A 24,794-nucleotide genomic window follows, 5' to 3' on the forward strand; every position below is an offset into this window, starting at 1 on the left:
GGGTTGTGAAGAAGGCCTATGGTGTGTTGGCCTTTATTGGTAGAGGGATTGAGTTCCGGAGCCATGAGGTCATGTTGCAGTTGTACAAAACTCTAGTACGGCCGCATTTGGAGTATTGCGTACAGTTCTGGTCGCCTCATTATAGGAAGGACGTGGAAGCTTTGGAACGGGTGCAGAGGAGATTTACCAGGATGTTGCCTGGTATGGAGGGAAAATCTTATGAGGAAAGGCTGATGGACTTGAGGTTGTTTTCGTTAGAGAGAAGAAGGTTAAGAGGTGACTTAATAGAGGCATACAAAATGATCAGAGGGTTAGATAGAGTGGACAGTGAGAGCCTTCTCCCGCGGATGGAGGTGGCTAGCACGAGGGGACATAGCCTTAAATTGAGGGGTAATAGATATAGGACAGAGGTCAGAGGTGGGTTTTTTATGCAAAGAGTGGTGAGGCCGTGGAATGCCCTGCCTGCAACAGTAGTGAACTCGCCAACATTGAGGGCATTTAAAAGTTTATTGGATAAGCATATGGATGATAAGGGTATAGTGTAGGTTAGATGGCCATTAGTTTTTTTCCATGTCGGTGCAACATCGAGGGCCGAAGGGCCTGTACTGCGCTGTATCGTTCTATAGTGGGACCGGTCCTGACTAGGGTTTTTAATGAGGCAAGGGACAGAGGGACCCTGCCGCTGATGATGTCGCAAGCCACCATCTCGCTGATATTGAAGCGGGACAAGGACCCGGAACCCTGCAGGTCATACAGGCCACTCTCCCTGATCAATGTGGATGTCAAGCTCCTGGCCAAGGTCCTGCCGATAGAATTGAGGACTGTGTACCGGAGGTGATTGGGGACGATCAGACAGGGTTTATGAAAGGCAGGCAGCTGACAGCTAACTTGAGAAGATTTCTTAATGTGATCATGATGCCCCCGACGGGCAAGGAGGTGGAGGTAGTGGTGGCAATGGACACTGAAAAGGCCTTCGACCGGATGGAGTTGGGCTATTTGCGGGAGGTGCTTGGACGGTTTGGGTTCGGGGAGGGACTGGTTAATTGGGTTAGACTACTGTACCAGGCCCCACGGCCATAGAACCGTTGGCAATTGCGTTGAGAGCTGCGAAGGGGTGGAAGGGAATGACTAGAGGGGGGGTGGAACTTAGGGTCTCTCTCTATGCAGACGACCTGCTCCTGTACGTGTCGGACCCACTGGCTGGGATGGAAAATATACTGGAAACATTGAGGAAGTTCGGCCGGTTTTCAGAGTACAAATTAAATATGGCCAAGAGTGAGATGTTTGTGGTGCAGGCAAGGGGCCAGGAGAATAGACTGAAGGAGCTGCCATTTAGGCTGGTTGAGGAAAGTTTCCGGTACTTGGGGATACAGGTGGCACGAGACTGGGGCAGGTTGCATAAGTTAAATTTGACTAGAGTGATGGAACAAATGAAGAGGGAGTTTCGGAGATGGGATGCACTCCCGCTGTCACTGGCGGAGATAGTGCAGACTATAAAGATGACAATCCTCCCTAGATTCCTGTTCATCTTCCCGTGCCTCCCGATCTTTATCCCACGGTTCTTCTTCAAAAGGACTGGCAAAATCATCATGAGCTTTGTCTGGGCGGGAAAATCCCCGCAGGTGAAAAATGCGATGCTTGAAAGGAGCCGTAGCGAGGGAGGACTGGCATTGCCGAGTCTGATCAACTACTACTGGGCGGCTAACATAGCCATGATAAGGAAGTAGATGGTGGGTACAGGGTCAATCTGGGAGCGAGTGGAGGCGGCTTCGTGCAGGGGCACCAGTTTGGCAGCCCTGGTCACGGCACCCCTACCGCTGTCGCCGGCCAGGTACTCCACCAGCCCGGTAGTGGGGGTGACCCTGTGGATATGGGGCCAGTGGAGGGGAGGTAGGTGCGTCTGTCTGGGCTCCAATATGTGATAACCATCGATTCGCCTCCGGGAACATGGATGGAGGGTTTCGAACATGGCGGCGGGCGGGGGTGAGCAATATGTTCCTGGAAGGTACTTTAGGTACTTACAGATGCGGGACTTTGTACGCAGACAGGTCCCATCCTTCCCACGCCTCCAGCCAATAGGGATCCAGGACAGAATGGTCTCTAGAGGAGAAGGAGGAGAGGGTAGAGTCTCGGATATTTACAAGGTGCTCATGAAGGTGGAAGAGTCCCAGACGGAGGAACTGAAACTCAAATGGGAGGAGGAGCTTGGCGGGGAGATGGAGGACGGGCTATGGGCGGAAGTCCCGAGTAGGGTGAACTCAACCACATGTGCCAGGCCCGGCCTGATTCAATTTAAGGTCGTTCACCGGGCCCACATGACGGTAGCTCGGATGAGCAAATTCATTGGGGTAGAGGACAAGTGCGCTAGATGCACGGGAGGACCAGCGAACCACGTTCACATGTTTTGGGCATGTCCTAAGCTTAGGGGGTACTGGGAGGGATTTGCGGGGGTCATGTCCCGGGTGCTGAAAACAAGGGTGGCGATGAGTCCAGGGGTGGAAATTTTCGGGGTTTCGGAAGACCCGGGAGTCCAGGGGGAGAAAGAGGCAGATGTTCTGTCCTTTGCTTCCCTAATAGCCTGGCGGCGAATACTGCTGGCATGGAGGGACTCAAAACCCCCGAAGACCGAACTATGGCTTTTGGGGATCTGTACTGGAGTTCGCCCAAAGGTGGCAACCATTCATCGACTTCTTCGCGGGAGACTGAATGTCAGCGGTGTGTGGTAGTGGTGGTGGTGGGGGGGGGGGGGGGGGGGGGGGGAGGAGGAAGGATAAATAGGCGGGTAGTGTCTATGGGAGAGGAGCGGGCATGTTCAGTATGGTTTGATTGAAGTATTGGTTTAACGTTGATGTTTGCACATTTCTGTTATCTGTAACTGTTTACAATGCCAAAATTACCTCAATAAAATTGTTTGTTTAAAAAAAAAGAATTATAAATGTTTTCAGTCTTGAATGTAAACCCTAATGTGCTCCTGTTTGAAGGTTTGTTAAGTCTTTCAGATGTTAAAAGAACAGCATACAGATTACTTAGTGTTGTATTCTTTGGGGGGTGTATTTGAAGTAATGGTTGCTGAGATGTTCACTGTGTTTTAGAAAGGTTAACTTGAGTTCATAGAATAAACATTGTTTTGTTTAAAAAAAAACACTGGTCCATGTATGCTGTGCCATATCTGTAGAGTGAGCAGTGTGCCCCCCATACCACAATCTATTTAAAGTTGTGGGTCAGGTGAACTCCATGATACACTTTGGGGTTCTCTAAACCCTGACCCATAACACTACAGCCTGCACCTTCTTGAACTTGCAAAATTGCAGTTTTATATAAAACCTAAGCATAAATGATGGAGATTTAGTGTGCAAACTGAGTAAATGCTTTGCAATAAATTCTGAGGGGGACATTGGGGTTGGTAGTCATGCAGGTGGTGTGTCTTCTGTTGCATCTGTTTGGATGTTACAACCTTCCATGTTAGCACTTCCAACAGGTCTTCCCTTTTCCTCAACCAAGGATCCGCCAACCTTGGTTGAGGCACCCTTGATTGTGTCATTCCATCTCACACACTACTGTTCTTATTCCTTCCAGTCCCTCACAGAATCATGGCAGGGACCCTCTCCTGCTCACCTCCATGAAATGGATTTACAAGTACTTTTTTCAAATTAGAATGTTGTATTTTGCAGTTCACAATATGGCCTCCTTTAAATCAGGAAGGCCAAATGTAGAGTCAGTAATTGCCTTCCAAGAAGGCAGGAGAATGGGGATGAGGAGAAGGCAGGAGAATAGGGATGAGAAAAATATCAAGCATGATGGAATGGAGGATGGGCCGAGTGGCCTAATTCTGTTCCTGCACCTTATCGTCTTATAAAACACCACCATTCAGCCCGGAAGTGTAACCCTGAGCTTCCTGGTTCCAGCATTTTCTGCTTTTATTCAGCAATTTAAAAAAATATATATATTTTTTCCAATTAAGGGGCAATTCAGCATGGCCAATCCACCTACCCTGCACATCTTTGGATTGGGGGGGGGGTGAACCCCACGCAAACATGGGTAGAATGTGCAAACTCCACATGGACAGTGACCCAGGGTCGGGATTCTAACCCGGGTTCTCAGCGCCGAAGCCCCAGTGCTAACCACTGCGCCACCGTGCTACCCCGTGCAATTTTTGTTTAATCTGCAAAGAAATTGTGTTTATGCATACAATTCAGAATTAGGAAGTTATTTTTGGCAGCTTTGGAAATATTGAAGACATACATTTAATCCATTTATAAATTTGACTGTTGCATTTCAATGCATGAATGTTGGTACATCAGGCTCTAAATAAGGGCGTTGGACCCAAAACGTTCAGCTTACCTTCTCTACTGATGTTGCCTAACCTGCTGAATTATTTCAGTATTTTCTGCTCACGGGAGTATACGGAAAGAGGTAGATGAAGTGAGGGGTCTTGGTGCGCAAGTGCACAGGTCCCTAAAGATAGCAGTACATGCAGCTAAAGTTGCAAATAAGGCACTTGGAATGCTCTTCTTCATTGACAGAGGTATAGAATACAAAAGTAGGGATATAATGATGGAAACATACAAGACACTGGTGAGGGCACAACTGGAGTAGTGTGCACAGTTCTGGTCACCACATTACAGGAAGCATGCAATTGCTCTGGAGAGAGTGCAGAGAAGATTTATTAGAATGTTACCAGGGCTGAAGAACTGTAGCTACACACAGATTGGAGAGGTTGGGGTGGTTTTCCTTGGAACATGGAAGGCTGAGGGGGTGACATAATTGAGTGGTACAAAATTGTGAGGGCTAGAGATAGAGTAGACAGGAGGATTCAGTTTCCCTTGGCAGAATGTTCAGAAACCAGGGGTCATAGATTCAAACTAAGTGTCAGAAGGATTAGAAGGGACATGAAGAAAAACTTTTTGATGCAGCAGGTGGTGGGCGCCTGGAATTCGTTGACTGGGTTGGTGGTGGAGGCAGTGACCTAAACTTTTAAAGAACAGCTGGATCTGCACCTTAAAAGTGTTGTAAACTGCAGGACTATGGGCCATGAACAGGAATTTGGGATTAGGAATGGCACATGGGTGTCTTTGGGTCGGCATGGGCAACATGGGCCAAATGGCCCCCTTCTGTGCTCTATCATTTCTATGATTCTAATTCCAGCAATTGCAGGATTGTGCAACTCATATCTTTACTGATTTTTAAAAATTAAGTAGTCCTCTTTCTCCCTACCAGATTGCATGCCCCCCAGAAAGTAATTTCCACACCTGCCAGAGGAGTTCACTGAGCACAGTGGAAGAGAACTGTGGATTCTCCCAGCAACAGAAGCGAAGTAGTTTGATGGTTTCTTCAGAATTGCTGCAGTCTTCAATAATTTTTTTCACATAACTAGTTCGTACAAACAGGATGTCTGCCACACTCTGCTGGATAGTCATTATAGGTTGGGACAAGTTAGGATCACCATAGGGATTTGATAAGGGTGGATTTCCTAAAAAGAAACAACATTCTTTATTACTTTTCCATCTTTAAAAATTTGTGACAATTTAAAAAAAACTTAATTTCTATGGCATAAATGAATAAGCTTTCAAATTTGACCATTACTCCCTCCCAGAGACAATTTAAACTGCCACCACCCCATCTCCCAAGAACACCCACTTTCCTTCAAAACAAAGGTTTGGAAGGACTGCAGGTAGACAACGCTAATGGGTGCACTTTGGCCATTGCAACATGTTTGGGATTTAGTCTCTTTCATCTCTAATCCAACATCACTTTTTGCAATGGATTTTCATTTCATACATAATGCTTGTACACTGCATGACAAACTGATACACATGAACTTTTTTTTTTGGGAAAGGTGCCATCTTTTATCCCACCAGTACACTAATTTCTACTACAGTATGGTGGGTTGCTAAATTGGGACTTCAAATGTCTCTACTCTATCACACACAACTTGTATGTAATGCATATATCACAGATTTGGCTTAGTAACATGGAAAATACTCTGCACAACACAACAATCTAAATATTTATCAGCTTTAAATGCACACATCTTTTAAAAAATAAATTTGGAGTACCCAATTATTATTTTTTTCCAATTAGGGGGCAATTTAGAGTGGCCAATCCAGCCAACCTGCATATCTTTGGGTTGTGGGGGTGAAACTCACGCAGACACGGTTTAAATGCACACATAACAGACATTTTTCAGCATTATCAGATATGAATTTTTTTTCCCATTTCAGTCACAAATGTCCAGGTTTGAAAAATCTACATTTCTTACCATTAATTGAGGACTGCATGCGTGATGATACATCACAGCAACGAACTAACTGTGAGACCACAGCATAGAGTTTACCCAGTTCAGCATACTGGTATTTGATGGGTGGTCCTGGGCCTTCATCCAAAGCTACAAGCATAAACGTGGCAGGCACGTTCAGCTTTAGTAACTGTGTCTTCTCAGCCACACCTAGTGAAACAAAATAGTGATGGTTAAAAAAAAAATAGTTTAAAAGCAGAGCAGCCTTGTCTGAAGACAAGAAAGCGGCTGACACAACCTAGTTGAAACAACTATTTGAAGACATTAAGCCATAGTCTGAAGGGGTTCCAACCGGAGCTAAATCTGTTTCATTATGCAAGTATCACTATGCCCTGCTAAATTTAAGCTGGATTAAGAACTGTATGTTTCTTTTCTTGTTGTTTAATGGAAAATTGTACAGTTGTGTTCATAGGTAATTGTAAGCTGTTCTTTTTGGTGTGAAGTTAAAAGTTTAATATTGTATTCATAATAAAGTTTTGTTTTAGAAACACCAAAGTCCTAGTTTTTCATGCAATCACTCCTGAAGCAAATCTTTCTTTCCGTACAACCTTAAAATAAACTAAAATATTGGGGTTTCGGTCCATTATCCAAACCATTATTGGGGTCTGGTCTGGAATCGTAATAGGATTCTTGGGGTTTTCCCCATACATATGAAGGAGGCCACTAATTTATTAATCCTCGCAAAAACAATTCAGAGAGAAAAATCGTGAGACACTGAAAAATAAATAAAAACCATGGGAGGATATTCATATATAGTTTGGTTCCTGCCCAAGGACTGCAAGTCAGATCTCACCCTGCTTGCCAGACTAGCGGAATTCAATCAATGGAGCGATGGCCAATCATGGGCCACCCGGATATCCAGATAATGAAAACTATCTCTGGCAAGGCGAATAGATAATACCTCCAGATTGGCTCTTCTCACCAGGCTGGTTAACCGGAAAATGTTCACTCTTTTCCAGGTTCAGTTTGTACCCAGAAAAGGAGCCAAAGCTACTGAGTAGTTTCATTATTTTATCCATAGAGGCTGGATCCGTAATATACAGAAGCAGGTCGCCATATAAGTTTCCACCCCCCCGGCCTTCCATTTACCCAATGATCTCAGCATTATGGCCAAAGGTTCCATTGCCAATGCAAACAGAAGTGACGACGAGAGGTCACCCCAAGTTCGAAGCACTGGTGCATACATTGGCCATAAGGGCCCTATACAGCAGCCAAACCTACAAAACGAACTTCAGCCCCAAGACCAAATTTCGCAAGGACCTCAGAAAGGTATTCCCACTCTACCCTATTGAATGCTGTCTCGGCATCCACGGACACAATTAGTTCCACAAATTCCATGTGAAGGAGAAGGTTCTGAATTGGCAAAACAAAAGCATGAGGTGAAGTGGAAAGGAGCTAGTATTCGTACATACCAAGACTTAACTGTGGAGCTGGTGAGAAGGCGGGCGGACTTTAGTTGGGTGAAGGCGGCGCTCTTCAACAATGGTGTAAGGTTCGGCGTAGTCTATCCGGTGAAGCTGAAGGTGACCTATAATTCAAGGAACTTCTACTTTGAGATGGTGGAAGCAGCAGAGGTGCTTGTGTAGGCTGAAGGACTGGGGTTAAAATGAGAGATGAGTTTGATTCCAGGCTGAAGGAAGGGGGAATTAAATACTGTACAGCCTTATCTCATGTTTCAGGTTGTTTGTTTTTATTAGTGGGGGGAACAGTTGGGGGTTCGGTTCTTGATGTTGGCTGATGGGGAAGGGTAGTGTTACCTTCTGCTATGGGTTACAGTGGGTGTGAGAATATTGGACTTTGGGGTAATGGTGGTTTTTCTGGGGTGTGGTCTTTGCACACTGGTTATGTTTCAGTGTCTTTGTTTTCCAGGGATTGGCTCACAGTGGGAGGGGGGCCTGGGCAGAGGCCTCCACACTTGCAAGCGAAAGTTGGCGAGTGAACAGGATTGTAGTTGGGGGGGGGGGCCACGGTCATGGGACCTGGTTGAACAGGTTTCGAGGGTCTCAAGAGGTGTGAAAGGTGGGAGGGGATGTGATCGATTATGGCAGAGGTGTTTTCAAGAGGATGGGGGGATTCTGAACAAAGCTGAACAGGATGAGGTCCTTCGGCCCTCCAAGCCTGTACCGGTCCTGATATCAACCTTTGCCAAAACCCTCAGCACTCCCTTGTGCCTTATCCCTCTGTACCAATCCTATCTGTATTTGTCAAGATGCCTTTTGAACCCTGTTAATGTGCCTGCTTCCACAACCTTCCCTGCAACGCATTCCAGGCACTCACCACCCTCTGCGTAAAAACCCTGCCTCGCACATCTCCTCTAAACTTTCCCCCACGGACTTTAAACCTATGCCCTTTGGTGACTGACCCCTCCACCCTGGGAAAGAATGCCTACCCATCCACTCTATCCATGCCCCTCAATCTTGTAGACCTCTATCAGGTCACCCCTCAACCTCTGTCTTTCTAATGAAAACAGTCCAAATCTATTCAGCCTCTCCACATAACTAACACCCTCCAGACCAGGCATTGGTAGATAAGAGGGTGAGGTTTCAATTGGAGAAGGTTGTGACGGACCTGGGGTAAGTATATGACTGTGACGGGGCATTAGGTGGCACTGCCATCATGCTAAGGAGCTTGGGGTTGTGGAAGGGGATAGTGGGGGGGGGGGGGCTGCCATTTCGTCTGGCAGCAACCCACTTTAGGTACTTGGGGGGTATAGGTGGCACAGGATTGGGGTGGGCTCCGAAGGTATAATTTTACTCGTTTGGTGGGGAGGATGAAGGCCGATTTGGCAAGGTAGGACAATCCCTCTGTCATTGGCAGGCCAGGTGCAGGCAGTGAAAATTAATGTGCTACTGCAATTTCTGTTCCTATTTCAGTGCCTGCCGGTCTTCCTACCAAAATCCTTCTTGAAGGAAGTGGACAAATTGGTCACCTTGTTTTTTTTTTGGGTGTGGGGGTGTGAAGTAGCCAGGATTAGAGGGTTGTTTTGCAGAGAGGGCGATCGGCGGAGAGGTGGCTAGGCCTCCCAAACTTACAGTGCTACCACTGGACAGCGAATATGGAGGTGGTGCAGGTATGCGCTAAGGAGGGAGGACCCGATCGGTCGTGATGGGGGAGTGCTCGTCTAGGATGTTGGGGCTGCAAGCGCTGGCAACGGCGCCAATCCCGATGGCACCGGGTAAGTATTCGGTGAGTCCAGTGGTAGTGGCCATATTGAAGATTTGGGGCTGTCAAGGCAACAGTTTAAGCTAGGGGCCAGGTCAAGGGGATGCCAGTAAGGAGGAAATCATGGGTTCGAGCTGGGGAGTATGGATGCTAGGCTTCGGAGATGGGACGGTGGGAGGGATTAAAGAAATGAAGGATCTGTCTTTTCGGGAGTTGGAAGAGAAGTACGGGATACAGGGAGAAGGGTTTCGATACCTGCAGCTTCGAGATTTTGCTCGTCGGCAAGTCTTGTTGTGGTGGAGGTCAGCATCTCCACGCGCGATGTGGCGGGGGGACCTGATGATGGAGTTTGACCCTGGAGAAGGTAAAGTTTGTGCACTTTTGAGAGTAGGTTGCCGGCTTTTGAGGGGGGGGGGGGGGGGGGGGGAGAATTGCTTTCTTCCTTTTTTGTTTTATGAGTCTATGTTTTATATTGTTCGGTTTGTTCTGTTTTTGTTCTTTCTTTGTATGGCGAAAATGAAGAAAATATGGTGAATAAAAATATTTTTAAAAAATGCCTCAAAAGTCGCATTGACTTAACTCGGGGCGGAGACCAAGCTGCCGCACAAGTTATTGATCTGCATAATCTCCCGGGAAGCTGCCTGCCACCTCAGCTGGTGGGCTAGAAATGGCTGGCCTTCTCCACATACTTGTAAAATAGCCCCCTCGAGCGCTAAAGCTGGCTCACGGCCTTCCCTGCAGACAACAGATCAAATTGCATTTGTAGCAGCTTCCTGTTCGCCAGCAACTCCAGGGTAATAGAGAGGGATAGGAGGAAGTACAGGGCCCGATGGTCTCAGGAAGTACAGAAGGGCATTAGATTGATGCAAATAGGTAAAGACCCTGGCCCTAACTGCGATCTGTTTCAAGAATTGCACCCACCAGTCGCTGCCGCTCCACCCTCAGTCCTGTCCAACAACTCGCTTAAGGGCTTCCGACAATGTGGAGGAAGAGAGAGAGTGTATCGTTCCATTGAACCCAATGTACTCCTTGATGATCGTGGACACACACTCACAAAACCCATTATCCGCTAACAATCTAACCGCCACGGCGGAAGCGGACTAGGATCTGTCTCCAAGATCAAGTCCACAAAATGTGGAGCATGGTCAGAGATTACGATTGCCGAGTACTTCACCCTCCTCACCCAAGGTAAAATAGACATACCCAAGAGGAAAAGGTCAACCCTGGAATAAACTTTGTGCACACGGGAGAAGAAAATTCCTTATCCCTTGGGTGCAAAAACGACCACTGGTCTGCTGCCTCCATCTGCTCCATAAAGGCCTGAAGTGACTTCACTACCCCTCAGTGAGCCAATGATTTAGGCCTAGATCAATCCAGTACACAGGATCCAGTACACAGTTGAAGTCCCCTCCAAACACTAGTTGGTCAGTGTCCAGATCAGGAATGGAGGCCAACAGTCTCCTCACAAATCATTCCAATTTGACACGTAGACATTTCCCTGTACCATTGAAGCACCCGCCAAAGACCCATTAGCCATCACAAATCTGCCATTAGGATCCGCCATGGTCTTAGTGGCCGGAAAAAGAACCCATCGCTACAACTCGGTTGCCAACTAAGCCCGAATGAAACACTTGGCTCGCCCACCCCTCCAGCAGTCTTGTCTAATTTTCTACCCACATGTAGAAAAGTGAGTTTCCTGCAAAAACACCACATTCTTTAGGTGAGCAAAAACGCTTGATCTTTTTACCGGGCCACCCACCCCTTTGGTTCCATGTGACCCCGCCCCCCCCTTCATCCTGGAGTTAGTCATTCCCACCGCAAGGGATTATCAAGTACCTACTCGGAAAATAGAGGCCCAAGGCCCACCCAAGATGGCCATTAAACCCACCCTCAGAGTGAAACAAAGAAAATCCAATAGTCACCATCAGCAAACTAACCCCTCCCCCAAATATACATATTGAAACTGTACCTATGAGCAAAAGCCCTCCCTCCAAGTCCCAACCACACACACCGATGCTAAGCTCATCGAACCAAGTATTATGGGCCAGGGTTTAGAGAACCCTAAAGGAGATCATGGAGTTCACTTGACACACAACTTTTAATAATTTTGGTTATGGGGTGCACAAGGGTCCACTTTACAGGTGTGATGCAACAGTGAACTAAAAATATTTTAAACAAAAACAATGTTTATTCTATGAATCCAGTTAACATTTTATAAACACACAGTAAACAGTTTATCAACTACCAACCCTGACAACCCCCCAAGAGATGCAGTACTCTATAGATAACCCTTAAGAACTTCCCAAACAACATCCACAAGTTAAAACCTTTTTAAACAAAGACAGCAGGTTTAAATTCTCTACGGAAACAGGTATTACTTTGAAATCAACGAGCTGAAGACATTCTTTAGCTTGGAGAGAGAGATCATTACACAGCTGCTTGCTTTGAATGCAGCTCTCCAACTCTGAAGATGAAACCAAAAACACTGCAGCTCCCAGCTCAAAAAGTGAAAGACAGACAGCCCAGCTCCACACTGACATCACTGCAGCTATTTGATAAACACCCATTTATTAAAAGGTACATCCACCTGACACAAGGGAAACTGGTTCGAAGGCTGCAGCTCCCCCCCCCCCCCCCCATCTCATTCCTGTTAGCTAGCTAAATTTAATGGTAGGTGGGGCAGTCATAAAACAGTACCCCTACAAAACTGAATTCCTAACATGGGCTGTATAATTCCAACTGTAATACATTATACAGCACTTCTCATAGTAGTTAGCACCCCACCAATAAACATACCACAAGTGAAGCAAAACTCTCCATCGTCCCCAAAAACATAAATGCAAGAATTTACTATCAGATATCAACAAGTGTATACAGGATACCCCAACACTCTTCTGAACCCACAGCAGTCAAAGACCATAGATCGCACAGTTAACTAGAACCAGGCCCATGCTGATCAACGAAGGCGTCTGCCTCCTCCGGTGCAAAGTTGGACACACCACTGCAAACCCAAATCCCTCTTGTACAAGGCGACTTTAACCTTGTTAAAGGCCGCCTGCTTTCTTGCCAGTTCAGTTTCAATATCCTCATAGATCCGAACAAGTTTGCCCTCCCAATTCGATCTCTATGTTCCTTGGCCCACTTCAGGACCCGCTCCTTCTCCTGGAAACTATAAAGTGAACCATGACTGCACGTTGCAGTTCGGTTTGCAGAGGTTTCTGACGTTCTCCAATATCAATTTCCACTGCTTATCAAAGTGCACGTTGAATTCTTTTGCCAGCAGAGGGCATATCCACGGAGGAGCTGTGTGATGCCTCCGAATCGGTCAACGAATTACCTTCTGCAGGCTGCTCACCTTCTTTGGCATTGGTCCGGCACATGTACCCTGTATTCTCAAACAAATACATTTCTCCGCAAAAATGTCCTTGAAAACCCGGGCAAAAAGGACTGTAAAACAAGGATCCGGTGGGAGCTGCCAGTGAGTGACCTATCCTCTCTCATATGCTACCACCTGACGTTCGATCCCTTGGCTGGGATTCTCTGATCCCACGGCCAAGTTCTGACGCCGGCGTCAAAAGCGGTGGGAGCCACTCCGGCGTCAACAGGCCTCCAGGCTCAGGTATTCACCCCTTCCTTGGGGACTAGTACGGCGTCGGAGTGATGACCTCTGCTCCGGCGCTCAAAAGCCGGCGCGAGTCCGCGCATGCGTGTGGGTTCCCGTCTCCGCGCCGGCCCCCGGGCAATATGGTGGAGCCCTACAGGGGCCCAGCGCGGAGACGGTAGCCCCCGATCGCGGGCCAGGCCACCGTGGAGGCCCACCCGGAGTCTTATCCCCTGCCACCCCACCAGGACGGCCCCGACTCAGAGGTCCTGGCGGGTAGGAACATACGTAACCCACGCCAGCGGGACTCGCCGTGCACTCGGCCTGTCGAGGTATGGAGAATCGCCAGGGGGGGTGCTGCTTTCAACGGCCCCCGACCGGCGTGGCGGCCATCCTGCAGGCGCCCGAGAGCCGGCGGGCCAGCGTTGGAGCAGCGTGGCGCGACTCTCGCCTCTCCCCGGCGATTCTCCGAACCAGCACGGGATCGGAGAATCCCGGCCCTTATTTTTAAACAGTGACCCCTAGATCTAGAATCGCCCACGAATGGAAATATCCTTTCGACATCCACAACGTCTGGGATGTTACTTGGATTCGTTGTAGTGACGACTGATGCAAAATACCTGTTCAATTCATCTGCCATCTCCCTACTTTCCATTTTCAATTCCCCAGATGCACTTTCTGTAGACCCACATGCACTTTGTTAACTCAATTTTTCTTTAAATATCTTTATATTTCTAGCTATCCTTCTCTCCTACTTCAATTTTTGGCTCCATATTAATCTTCTAGACATTATTAGCTGTTCTATATATATTCTACCCAATCTTCTGACCTACCAATGGTCTTTGTACAATTACATAAACAGAATTGAAAAGAACTCTTTTGAAATGGGACTGGGAGAAATGACTAGATCACAAAAAGTTCAAAGAACAAACTAAGCAAGAATACAAAATCATTTTGAGGGAACATATGCATCTTAACAAGATCTTTGAAATAAACAAAAGAGATTTTGACAAGGGAAGTAAATAGATGTTAATGCACAAAAATGCTGTTTTGACATACTCGCTAATCAAAATTGGAATTTACCACATTGAAATTTGGAAAATAAGCTAGAGACTGGAACTATGCCTACAAGTAGAGAAAAGGATCAGTGGACTGCAGACTTGAGTAAAGCATTCTTTGCCGAGTTAAAAACTCGGAAACAGGAAGAAAAGAAGCACAAGGTTTCAGTTATGATGTTATCATGAATTTATTCTGATAATGTTGTTACATTTATTGCCTTTGTTTTGGTTAAATCATTGTAATTATACAATGACGTGTTATGAAATAACACATGAAGAGAAGTTGACTTGTATAACATCTAACAAAAGAGCTTAATTGCAACTTTGTGTAAAGTGGATGCAAGACCAGTGTAAAGAAACCTTCCTGATTATGAAGCTTTCTTTCTTTGAAAGGGAAAGATTTGTGGGCAGTAGAAACAAGGTGCAATTTTAAATAAATTTTAATTTTGTGTTTACGTAAAAAATAGTTAAAACCTCTGTGGGTTTTCGTTTCATTTCAAACTGTGCCTGCTTGTAATTAAGGATTTTACAATGTGAAAACAATCAGAATTTAAAACAAGGCTGTTGCTTAGCAACCAGGTTAGAAACTGTAGGTTAGAAAGAACATTTGAGTTACAGTTAAGCTGGACCCAGAAGTAGCTGGACAGGACCAAGGAGCTCGAAAAAACAGACTTCCTAAAAGAAGAAAGTGCAAGAAACAAGGAGATAGCACAAAAGGAATGCCGAGGAAGACAGTTAAGTTAAAGAAGCAAAGAACAAGAAGTTGAACAAGGTCCTGTTAGGTGACGTAAAAGTACTCTCAGTTAAGTAGACAGCTGCAGTGGGAAACCAGACATCAGAGATAAAAGTTTGGTGACACCTTAATACAGCCCGTGAAGCAATGGTGCTCCGTTGGGCTTGGTGGGTACCCGAGAGATTCCATGAAGCTTGAATACACATGGAAATCCAGGACAGCAGGATACTTTCTTTAAAATTTCGAGTACCCAATTCATTTTTCCAATTAAGGGCCAATTTTGCGTGACCAATCCACCTACCCTGCACATCTTTGGGTTGTGGGGGCGAGACCCATGCAAACACGGGGAGAATGTGCGAACTCCACACGGACAATGACCCAGGGCTGGGACCTCGGTGCCGTGAGGCAGCAGTGCAAACCACTGCGTCACCGTGCTGCCCAACAGAGAGATACTTAAAGGGGAATTTGAAATCCTGGATGCGGATCCTTGAAGAGAGAGCTTTGTATGGGAGAACATCTCAAAGTGTTCTTCAAGAGTGGTGGTTGGAAACCCTCATGTGGAAGTCAAATTCCAGTGAAACTATTTAGCTGTGTCTGAAACCAGTTAGCTGTGTCATAAGTATCTGGGGGGACTTGATGAAAAATCCACAAATTGTATTGGGAGACGTCTACCACTTGATTTCAGAATGGAGTTTGACCATAAGTTGGTTTACAGGGACTGTGTACTTACCGAGAACAATATAGTATAAAATATATTCTCTAACTTGTGTTATCCTTAAAAACCTGTGTACATCGATGAAGATATAGATGGGGTTGAGTACTGGATTATAGTCAACCTTATCATGCATCATACATGTTTCATTCTTTTGTTAAAAGTTAACTGACAGTCCAGTAAATCTGTTCATCCACCTCTCTTCAAAATAAAGTAAAAGTTACAGCCTATTTCACAATCTGATTAAGAATAACCTTTATGGTATAAATCTTTTACTTTTTACTAAATAATAACCGTTGCAAAATAGTTTCCCACTGTTGAAAGAAATGATATTCCACAATGATTGTGGCAGAAGAATATGCTCCCTTTCCCTTTGAAGAGAGGAGTTATGGAGGCATCATTATACTCTTGGGGCACAGTGCCCTAGTTTCAGATTAGACATGAGAGACCAGAGAGTCTCCTAACCTTGCGAGACCCTCCATACCTACATACTTCAGATGGGATACCATCAGCTTCTGGTGACTTTCCCTTGGAAGCTGTTTTAGATCCTGTGTCTTTCATTTGAGAAGGATTGAGAGCAAGCTCTTCCAAACCACAGTGCTGAGAAAGTTGTTCAATGCTATTATTTCACACTATGGATAATTAATTGTGAGGAAATATTAAAACCAAGTGTTGAACATATTGTAGCAGTGGGAAAGTATACTATGGGAACACATCAGCTTTTCAAAATCCAGACTACAAATGTTACAACGTACAAAGTAAGCACAGCCAGCGAGTGATGGTAAGGAGTACCATTCATTTAAAAAAAAAAATTTTTATTGAAATTTTTTACAGAAAATATAACAAACAACAAGCAACAATAAAACAACATAATAAGTATAACACCCCCAAGACCGTAGCAACGCATGTATCGCACCCCCCCCACCTCCCCAAACCCAGTAAACCCCCCCAAACCCAGTAAAAGGAGTACCATTCATAAGTCACAATTCAAAACTTGAAAGCCAATAGGAGGCAGAGAAGGGGCGGTATCAAACCGTGGAGGTATAATGTTACTGGTGCACGTCTTTCCCGTTCTCCTCTTCTTTGTTCTTTCTCCATTGTTTTCTTCCTTATGCCCTGCTGGGCTTTTATTTCTTTTTTTTGTATTTGAAAGTGTATGAACCAAGTTTTTGCAATAAACTCAATCTCAAACTACCACCGGACTCCGTCTCATACAACCATAGAATTCACAGTGCAGAAGGAGGCCATTCGGCCCATCGAGTCTTCACTGGCTCTTGGAAAGAGCACCCTACCTTAGCCCACACCTCCATCCTATCCCACAACCCAGTAACCCCACCTAACACCAAGGGCAATTTTGGACACTAAGGGCAATTGAGCATGGCCAATCCACCTAATCTGCACATCTTTGGACTGTGGGAGGAAACCGGAGCACCCAGAAGAAACCCACGCAGACACAGGAAGAAAGTGAAAACTCCGCACAGACAGTGAGCCAAGCCGGGAATCAAACCTGGGACCCTGGAGCTGTGAAGCAATTGTGCTAACCACTATGCACCAATGCTGCCCCAACACATTTGAAAAGAGGAGATCCTACATTGACTTTGCAGAATGCTGTTTCAACTTTTTTTTTTTTTACAGTGTTGCACTTTTGCTAACTGGCCGACCTTTGGGACCCCCGCTGGATGACCTTCACGTCCCACGCCATGTTTGCTTTCCTTTAATGTGAAAGGGGAGGGTGCTTGGTCCTTACGATCTCACTCCCATCAGGTTCAGCTTTAGCTCACTGGGCTAAATCGCTGGCTTTTAAAGCAGACCATGCAGGCCAGCAGCACGGTTCGATTCCCGTCCCAGCCTCCCTGGACAGGCGCCGGAATGTGGCGACTAGGGGCTTTTCACAGTAACTTCATTGAAGCCTACTCGTGACAATAAGCGATTTTCGTTTCATTTTTCATAGGTGTAGAGGGCAACATGCATATGAGGTGCTGAGTTCAGCCAGTTCATTTGTGCCATCTTCATCTTTGTGAGAACGGAAAATGCAACCTCGCACATGTAGACCATAGAACATACAGTGCAGAAGGAGGCCATTCGGCCCATTAAGTCTGCACCGACCCACTTAAGCCCTCACTTTCACCCTATCCCCGTAACCCAATAACCCCATCTAACCTTTATGGATACTATTAGCAATTTAGCATGGCCAATCCACCTAACCTGCACGTCTTTGGACTGTGGGAGGAAACCGGAGCACCCGGGGGAAGCCCACGCAGACACAGGGAGAACGTGCAAACTCCGCACAGACAGTGACCCAGTGGGGAATCGAACCTGGGACCCCGGTGCTGTGAAGCCACAATGCTAACCACTATGCTACCCACCGTGAAGGACAATAGGCAACAAAATGCTTGTTTCAGTCAGCACTAGATACTTGTGGGAGATGCTACTCCAGAATGCTGACAGCCTCATGGGCTTTTGGTGTGTTTTTAACATGCTGTCAAAGGTCCGCAGGGTAGCATGGTGGTTAGCATAAATGCTTCACAGCTCCAGGGTCCCAGGTTCGGTTCCCGGCTGGGTCACTGTCTGTGTGGAGTCTGCACGTCCTCCCCCTGTGTGCGTGGGTTTCCTCCGGGTGCTCCGGTTTCCTCCCACAGTCCAAAGATGTGCGGGTTAGGTGGATTGGCCATGCTAAATTGCCCGTAGTGTCCTAATAAAAGTAAGGTTAAGGGGGGGGATTGTTGGGTTACGGGTATAGGGTGGATGAGTAGGGTGATCATTGTTCGGCACAACATTGAGGGCCGAAGGGCCTGTTCTGTGCTGTACTGTTCTATGTTCTATGTCCGGTTGAGCAGCAGTCTTTTCATCTGGAGTCAGCTGTAAGTTAATAACTGACTCTGGGGTTTCAACCTTAAAAACAAATTTTTCACCCACCACTTCTTTCAAAAATTGGAAACTTCTCCTCTCGTTTTCCAGTACTTCCCCAAATATAACACACATGGGTGTAGCATCTTTATTTGCATTGACACAATTGACAAAACTATACCTCAAGAAATCATCTTTATACTGCTTCGTTCCCGAGTTCAGTTTATTTTCTGCAGGCTGTTTAACAGAAACCCTGGAGCTCTGTACAGAATTATCACTAGCCTGCTCTGCCCTGCCATGGGCTCTCCTGGGCAGCTCTCTCCAGCAGATTCAGATGAGAGATCCTGGCCAGTAGGTACACTGCCTATATGTGTCTTTGCCAATCTCTTCCTTGTAAGAAAACGAGCCATCTTCACAGTCCTTTTGCCTTGCTTGATAGCAGCTAGAAAATGGAATAACACTCCTCCGTGATTTGGTGCCAAAAGCACGTATGTACAAGCTGCTTAACGCCAAGTGTATGTGCAGGGTGCATGGGCAACTCACTACTGCTGCTCATGGCCAGAAGACTGCACACAGCGTCCTTTTGTTTAAAGTTTTGAACAAGCAAATGAGAAACTGTCTCCTGTGGCAGAAGGGTCAACAACCAAAGGAGACAAATTTCAGGGTAATTGGTGAAAGAACAAGAGGCAACAAGAAGAAAAGATTTATTTTATGTGGACAGTGAATTATGAGCTGAAAGACACAATGTTACAATCCTTCTTGAACTCAAGAGTTCTGGTCCTATTCTGACATACTGCATGCTCCAGCTTTAAAAGTGTGTAATTTTTGTATGTGTTCCATGAATTTGAAAAATGTTCCATCGTAGGTCATTGGTCTCAGTATACTGGTGTATCGGTGAGAGAAGTAAGCATTTGGGAAGTCAAGCATTTTAACCCGTTTCATTATAAGAAATGGTAATGATAAATATGTAAATAGAACAGTCTGCATCATCTGTAATAAGATCACATGACAACCGAGCATGATGAGGTTCTATATGAGTCCTTGTCCTGGAAAGGCCTTATCCTGTATACAGTTAGAAGAATGTTTAATAAAAAGTCAAGTTTACTAATATCCCTGCCTCCAACAGTTTCTATTGATCCTAACCAAGGACAACTTAAGCTAAGACTCACAAAGATTTACAAATGCCAAATCAACATTGCGCACGCCCAGGTCAGAACTTTTTCACTTCTCAGACTAGTTATCGCGTAGTCTCTTAGGAACTGAGAAAATTAGACTGCAAGTCAGAAACTGTTTTGTACTGATGCCCACGGAAGAAATTCCAGCAGTATTTCAAGCACACATTAGCTTAGAATAATGACAATAGTTTCACTGAGGAGTTGATTAAAATGACTCAGTGGAGCCCTACCAACTGATTAAATGAATGCAGAGATTACTGCCATTTAATCATTCTGACACATTTTTAGGTTTTAACCAGTTTTCAATGCACCGTAGCCTATCCAGAGTGTCATGGCGGATAAAGATGATTGGGATTTTCAGAATCATTGCAGACGATATTGGACAGATTGAAAGTTGACTGCGATGCCATTAACAAAGAATCTGTATTTACATAGCACCTTTAATGCAATAAAATACCCCAAGGTAGTCCACAGGAACAAAGTTTGACAGGAAATTCAAAGTTTGGTCAAAGAGGTAGGTTTTAAGGAACATCTTAAAGGAAGTGAGGTAGCGTTGTTGCAGAAAATAATTTTAGGGCTTTTGGTGCTGAAGGCAATGGTGGAGTGATCAAAATCAGGGATGCACACGAGGCCAGAATGGGACAAGCATTGCAGAGCTGGAGGTGATGAGGGACAGGAAGGGGTAAACCATGGTGGAATTTGAAAACAAGGATTTAAGAACCGAAGTGTTCACTGTCTGAGAGCCAATGTAAGCAGGTGAACTCGGGGGTGATGGATGAATGAGACGAGGTGAGAGTTGGGGGTGATGGATGAATGAGACGAGGTGAGAGTTAGGATAAGGGCAAAATCTTGGATGAGCCCAAGTTTCCGATGGTTGCAAAGTGGGAAGTCAAATAAGAGGGCATGAGAACAGCCCAGAGTCAACATAGGCAATGATGAAAGTTTTGGTAGATGAGCTGAGTGACAGGCAGCACGGTGGCACAGTGGTTAGCACTGGACCCAGGTTTGATCCTCGCCCACTGTTTGCGTGGAATTTGCATATTCTCCCCGTGTCTGCGTGGGTTTCACCCGGCCAGGCGCCGGAATGTGGCGACTAGGGGCTTTTCACAGTAACTTCTTGAAGCCTACTTGTGACAATAAGCGATTATTACAACCCAAAGATGTGCAGGGTAGGTGGATTGGCCATACTAAATTGCCCCTTAATTGGGAAAAAAAATAATTTGGTGCTCTAAATTTATACAAAAAAAGATGAGCTGAGTGAGGCAGGACTGAAGCTTGCAACGTTATGAAGTTGCAAGTTTTGGTAAAGACGAGGATAAAGGTCTTGTAAGCTCACCGCAAGGTCACGAAGTTGGCAAGTTTGTGAACAGTCTGGTTCCGCCTCAGATTTGCGACAACAATAAAGATGATTCTATTATTAGATAGTGATCAGACAGGGAGATGGAATTATAAAAAATGTATTCTGCCCCCTCACTATTTAATGGAAGCAATTTCTATTCAGACAAGGAAGTGATAAATCAGAGGCATTAGAAGGGTTGAGGTAGTGGGAAAATGGATCTGGGTACCATTACAATATATGTTGAACATGGTATGTTTTTGGATCATAGAGGGACAGCACGTAGATGAGGAACAGGAGATCCTTGGGGCACCCAGAGATACAGCAGCATGGTAGTACAATGGTTAGCACTGTTGCTTCATAGCAGCAGGTTCGAATCCTGCTTAGGTCACTGTCTGTGCGGAGTCTGCACGTTCTCCCCGTGTCTACTTAGGTTGCCTCCTGGTGCTCCAGTTTCCTACCACAAGTCCTGAAAGATGTGCTTGCTCAGTGAATTGGACATTCTGAATTCTCCCTCAGTGTACCCGAACAGGCGCCCGAGTGTGGCGACTAGGAGATTTTCACAGTAACTTCATAGTAGTGTTAATGTAAGCCTACTTGTTACACCGATAAAGATTATTATATTTCAAGTACAGCCCGTACTTTGCGCATTGCAGAAAGCACATACTGATATGAATGTATGCAGTAGCAACCCGAGTGGAATTCAACACTAACAGGATTCTGTCAACAAGCTAAAAAGACATCTGCCCATCACAAATGAGTAATGTGGCATATGAATTTCAGTGCGTGTAATGCTAAGTATGTAGGCGGTATATCCCAAAGACTGGTAGGTCGTATCAAACAACATGTCCCTTATGCTGTTTGCAACAAGCAAAGTGCAGGCCATACTCAGCCAGCCCACACTTGCAAAACAATGTCCAAAGTTAGATATAATTCTGCGATTTGACAACAATAATCCTCAGTGTGCTAAAAGTAATGTTTTTTTTAAAAAATAATTTTTATTGAAAAATTTTGAATTTTTATACAACAATAACGCACCATAGTAAAATACCAAAAATAACAATAATATTCATTCGCCCCACCTCCATGAACAACACAGCATTTTAACAACAAACCAAATTAACACAATATAAAGTTACAGAATAGACACTACAATAAGGAACACCCCCCCCCCCCCCCCCCCCCCGGGTTGCTGCTGCTATTGACCAAGTTACCTATCTTTGAGCCAGGAAGTCCAGAAAAGGCTGCCATCGTTTATAGAACCCTTGTATTGATCCTCTCAGGGCAAATTTGACCCGTTCCAATTTTATAAATCCAGCCATGTCACTGATCCAGGTCTCCACACTTGGGGGCCTTGCATCCTTCCACTGTAGCAGAATCCTTCGTCGGGCTACTAGGGACGCAGAGGCCAAAACACCGGCCTCTTTCGCCTCCTGCACTCCCGGCTCTACCGCAACTCCAAAAATCGCGAGTCCCCACCCTGGTTTGACCCTGGATCCAACCACCCTCGACACCGTCCCCGCCACCCCCTTCCAGAATTCTTCCAGTGCTGGGCATGCCCAGAACATATGGGCGTGGTTCGCTGGACTCCCCGAACATCTGGTGCACCTGTCCTCAACCCCAAAGAACCTACTCATCCTAGTCCCGGACATGTGGGCCCGGTGCAACACCTTAAATTGGATGAGACTAAGCCTTGCACATGAGGAGGAAGAGTTGACTCTCTCCAAGGCATCCGCCCAAGTCCCGTCCTCTATCTGCTCCCCAAGTTCCTCCTCCCATTTAGCCTTCAGCTCCTCCACTGACGACTCCTCCACCTCCTGCATTACCGTATAGATGTCAGACACCTTCCCCTCTCCGACCCACACCCCCGAAAGCACTCTGTCCATCGTCCCCCGCGACGGCAGCAGAGGGAATCCCTCTACCTGTCGCCTAGCAAACGCCTTTACCTGCAAGTATCTGAACATGTTCCCTTGGGGGAGCCCAAATTTATCTTCCAGTTCCCCCAGGCCTGCAAACCTCCCGCCAATAAACAGGTCCCTCAATTTGCTGATGCCCGCCCTTTGCCACCCCCTAAATCCCCCATCCTTGTTCCCCGGGATGAACCGATGGTTGCCACCCAGTGGAGCCTCCATCGAGCCTCCTGTTTCCCCCCGATGCCGTCTCCACTGTCCCCAGATTCTTAGGGTCGCCGCCACCACCGGGCTCGTGGTAAACCTCTTAGGGGAGAGCGGCAACGGTGCCGTTACCATGGCACCCAGGCTCGTACCTCTACATGACGCCATCTCCATTCTTTTCCACGCCGCCCCTACCCCCTCCATCACCCATTTACGCACCATTGACACATTGGCTGCCCAATAGTACCCCAGAAGGTTGGGCAACGCCAGCCCACCTCTATCCCTCCCTCGCTCCAGGAACACCCTCTTCACTCTCGGAGTCCCATGTGCCCACACAAAGCTCAAAATACTGCGAGTCACTCTCCTAAAGGCGGCCCTGGGGATAAAGATGGGCAGGCACTGAAAGAGGAACAAGAACCTCGGAAGCACCGTCATTTTGACGGACTGTACCCTCCCCGCCAACGATAATGGCAGCATGTCCCACCTCTTGAACTCCTCCTCCATCTGATCTACAAGTCTGGTGAAGTTATGCTTGTGAAGAGTCCCCCAGTCCCTGGCCACCTGCACCCCCAGGTACTGAAAGCTCTCCCCTGCCCGCCTAAGCGGGAGCCTACCAATTCCTTCCTCCTGGTCTCCAGGGTGCAGCACAAACACCTCGCTCTTGCCTAAATTTAATTTATAACCTGAAAAGGTCCCAAACTCAGCTAGCAACTCCATCACTCCCGGCATCCCTCCCACCGGGACCGCCACATACAGTAACAGGTCATCGGCATACAACAACACCCTATGTTCCTCTCCACCTCGCACCAAGCCTCTCCACCTCTCTGAATCCCTCAACGCCATCGCCTCGATTGCCAGTGCAAACAACAAGGGGGACAGGGGGCAACCCTGCCTGGTCCCTCGGTAAAGCCGGAAGTACTCCGACCTCCTCCTATTCGTGGCCACGCACGCCATTGGGCCTCATATAGCAGCCTTACCCATCTAATGAACCCTTCACCAAATCCAAACCTCCCAAACACCTCCCATAGGTACCCCCACTCCACTCTATCGAAGGCCTTCTCTGCATCCAGTGCCACCACTATCTCTGCCTCCCCCTCAATCGCCGGCATCATGATGACATTCAACAATCTCCGCACATTCGTGTTCAGCTGCCTTCCCTTCACAAAACCTGTCTGGTCCTCGTGCACAACCCCTGGCACACAGTCCTCTATCCTGGTGGCCAGGATTTTTGCCAGGACCTTAGCATCCACGTTGAGGAGAGATATGGGCCTGTATGAACCACACTGCTGGGGGTCCTTGTCCCTCTTTAAAATTAACGAGATCAGCGCCCGCGACATCGTCGGGGGCAAAGTCCCCCCTTCCCACGCTTCATTGCGTGTCCGCACCAGCAAGGGGCCCATCAGGTCCACAAACCTTTTATAAAATTCCACCGGGAACCCATCCGGCCCCGGTGCCTTCCCTGACTGCATCTGCCCGATCCCCTTAACTAGCTCCTCCAGCTCAATCGGCGCACCCAACCCCTCCACCTTCTCCTCCTGCACCTTCGGGAAAGAAAGAAAGCCCGTCAAGGAACCTCTCCATTCCCCTCCTCTCCCCCGTTGGCTCCGCCCGGTACAGTTACCCGTAAAAGTCCTTGAAGACCTCATTCACCTCTACCCCCTTCCGCACCACATTCCCACTCTTGTCTCTCACTCCAGCAATTTCCTTAGCCGCATCCCGCTTGCGGAGCTGATGAGCCAGCATCCTACTCGCCTTTTCACT

General features: G+C 46.7%; 1 protein-coding gene across 5 annotated transcripts in view; it reads right to left on the minus strand.

The window, feature by feature from the left end:
* usp9 (ubiquitin specific peptidase 9) overlaps positions 1–24,794 on the minus strand; it is a 379,823-nt gene that overhangs the window by 27,551 nt on the left and 327,478 nt on the right. For all 5 annotated transcript variants that reach the window (XM_038802114.1, XM_038802113.1, XM_038802112.1 and 2 more), the window contains 2 exons: positions 6,260–6,445; positions 5,250–5,470 (listed from right to left, as the gene is read on the minus strand). In XM_038802114.1, the coding sequence (XP_038658042.1) occupies positions 5,250–5,470; positions 6,260–6,445 (407 nt within the window). The remainder of the gene's footprint in view (positions 1–5,249; positions 5,471–6,259; positions 6,446–24,794) is intronic.

This window comes from Scyliorhinus canicula, chromosome 7, assembly GCF_902713615.1.
Source record: "Scyliorhinus canicula chromosome 7, sScyCan1.1, whole genome shotgun sequence".
In the NCBI taxonomy this organism is placed as follows: domain Eukaryota; kingdom Metazoa; phylum Chordata; class Chondrichthyes; order Carcharhiniformes; family Scyliorhinidae; genus Scyliorhinus; species Scyliorhinus canicula.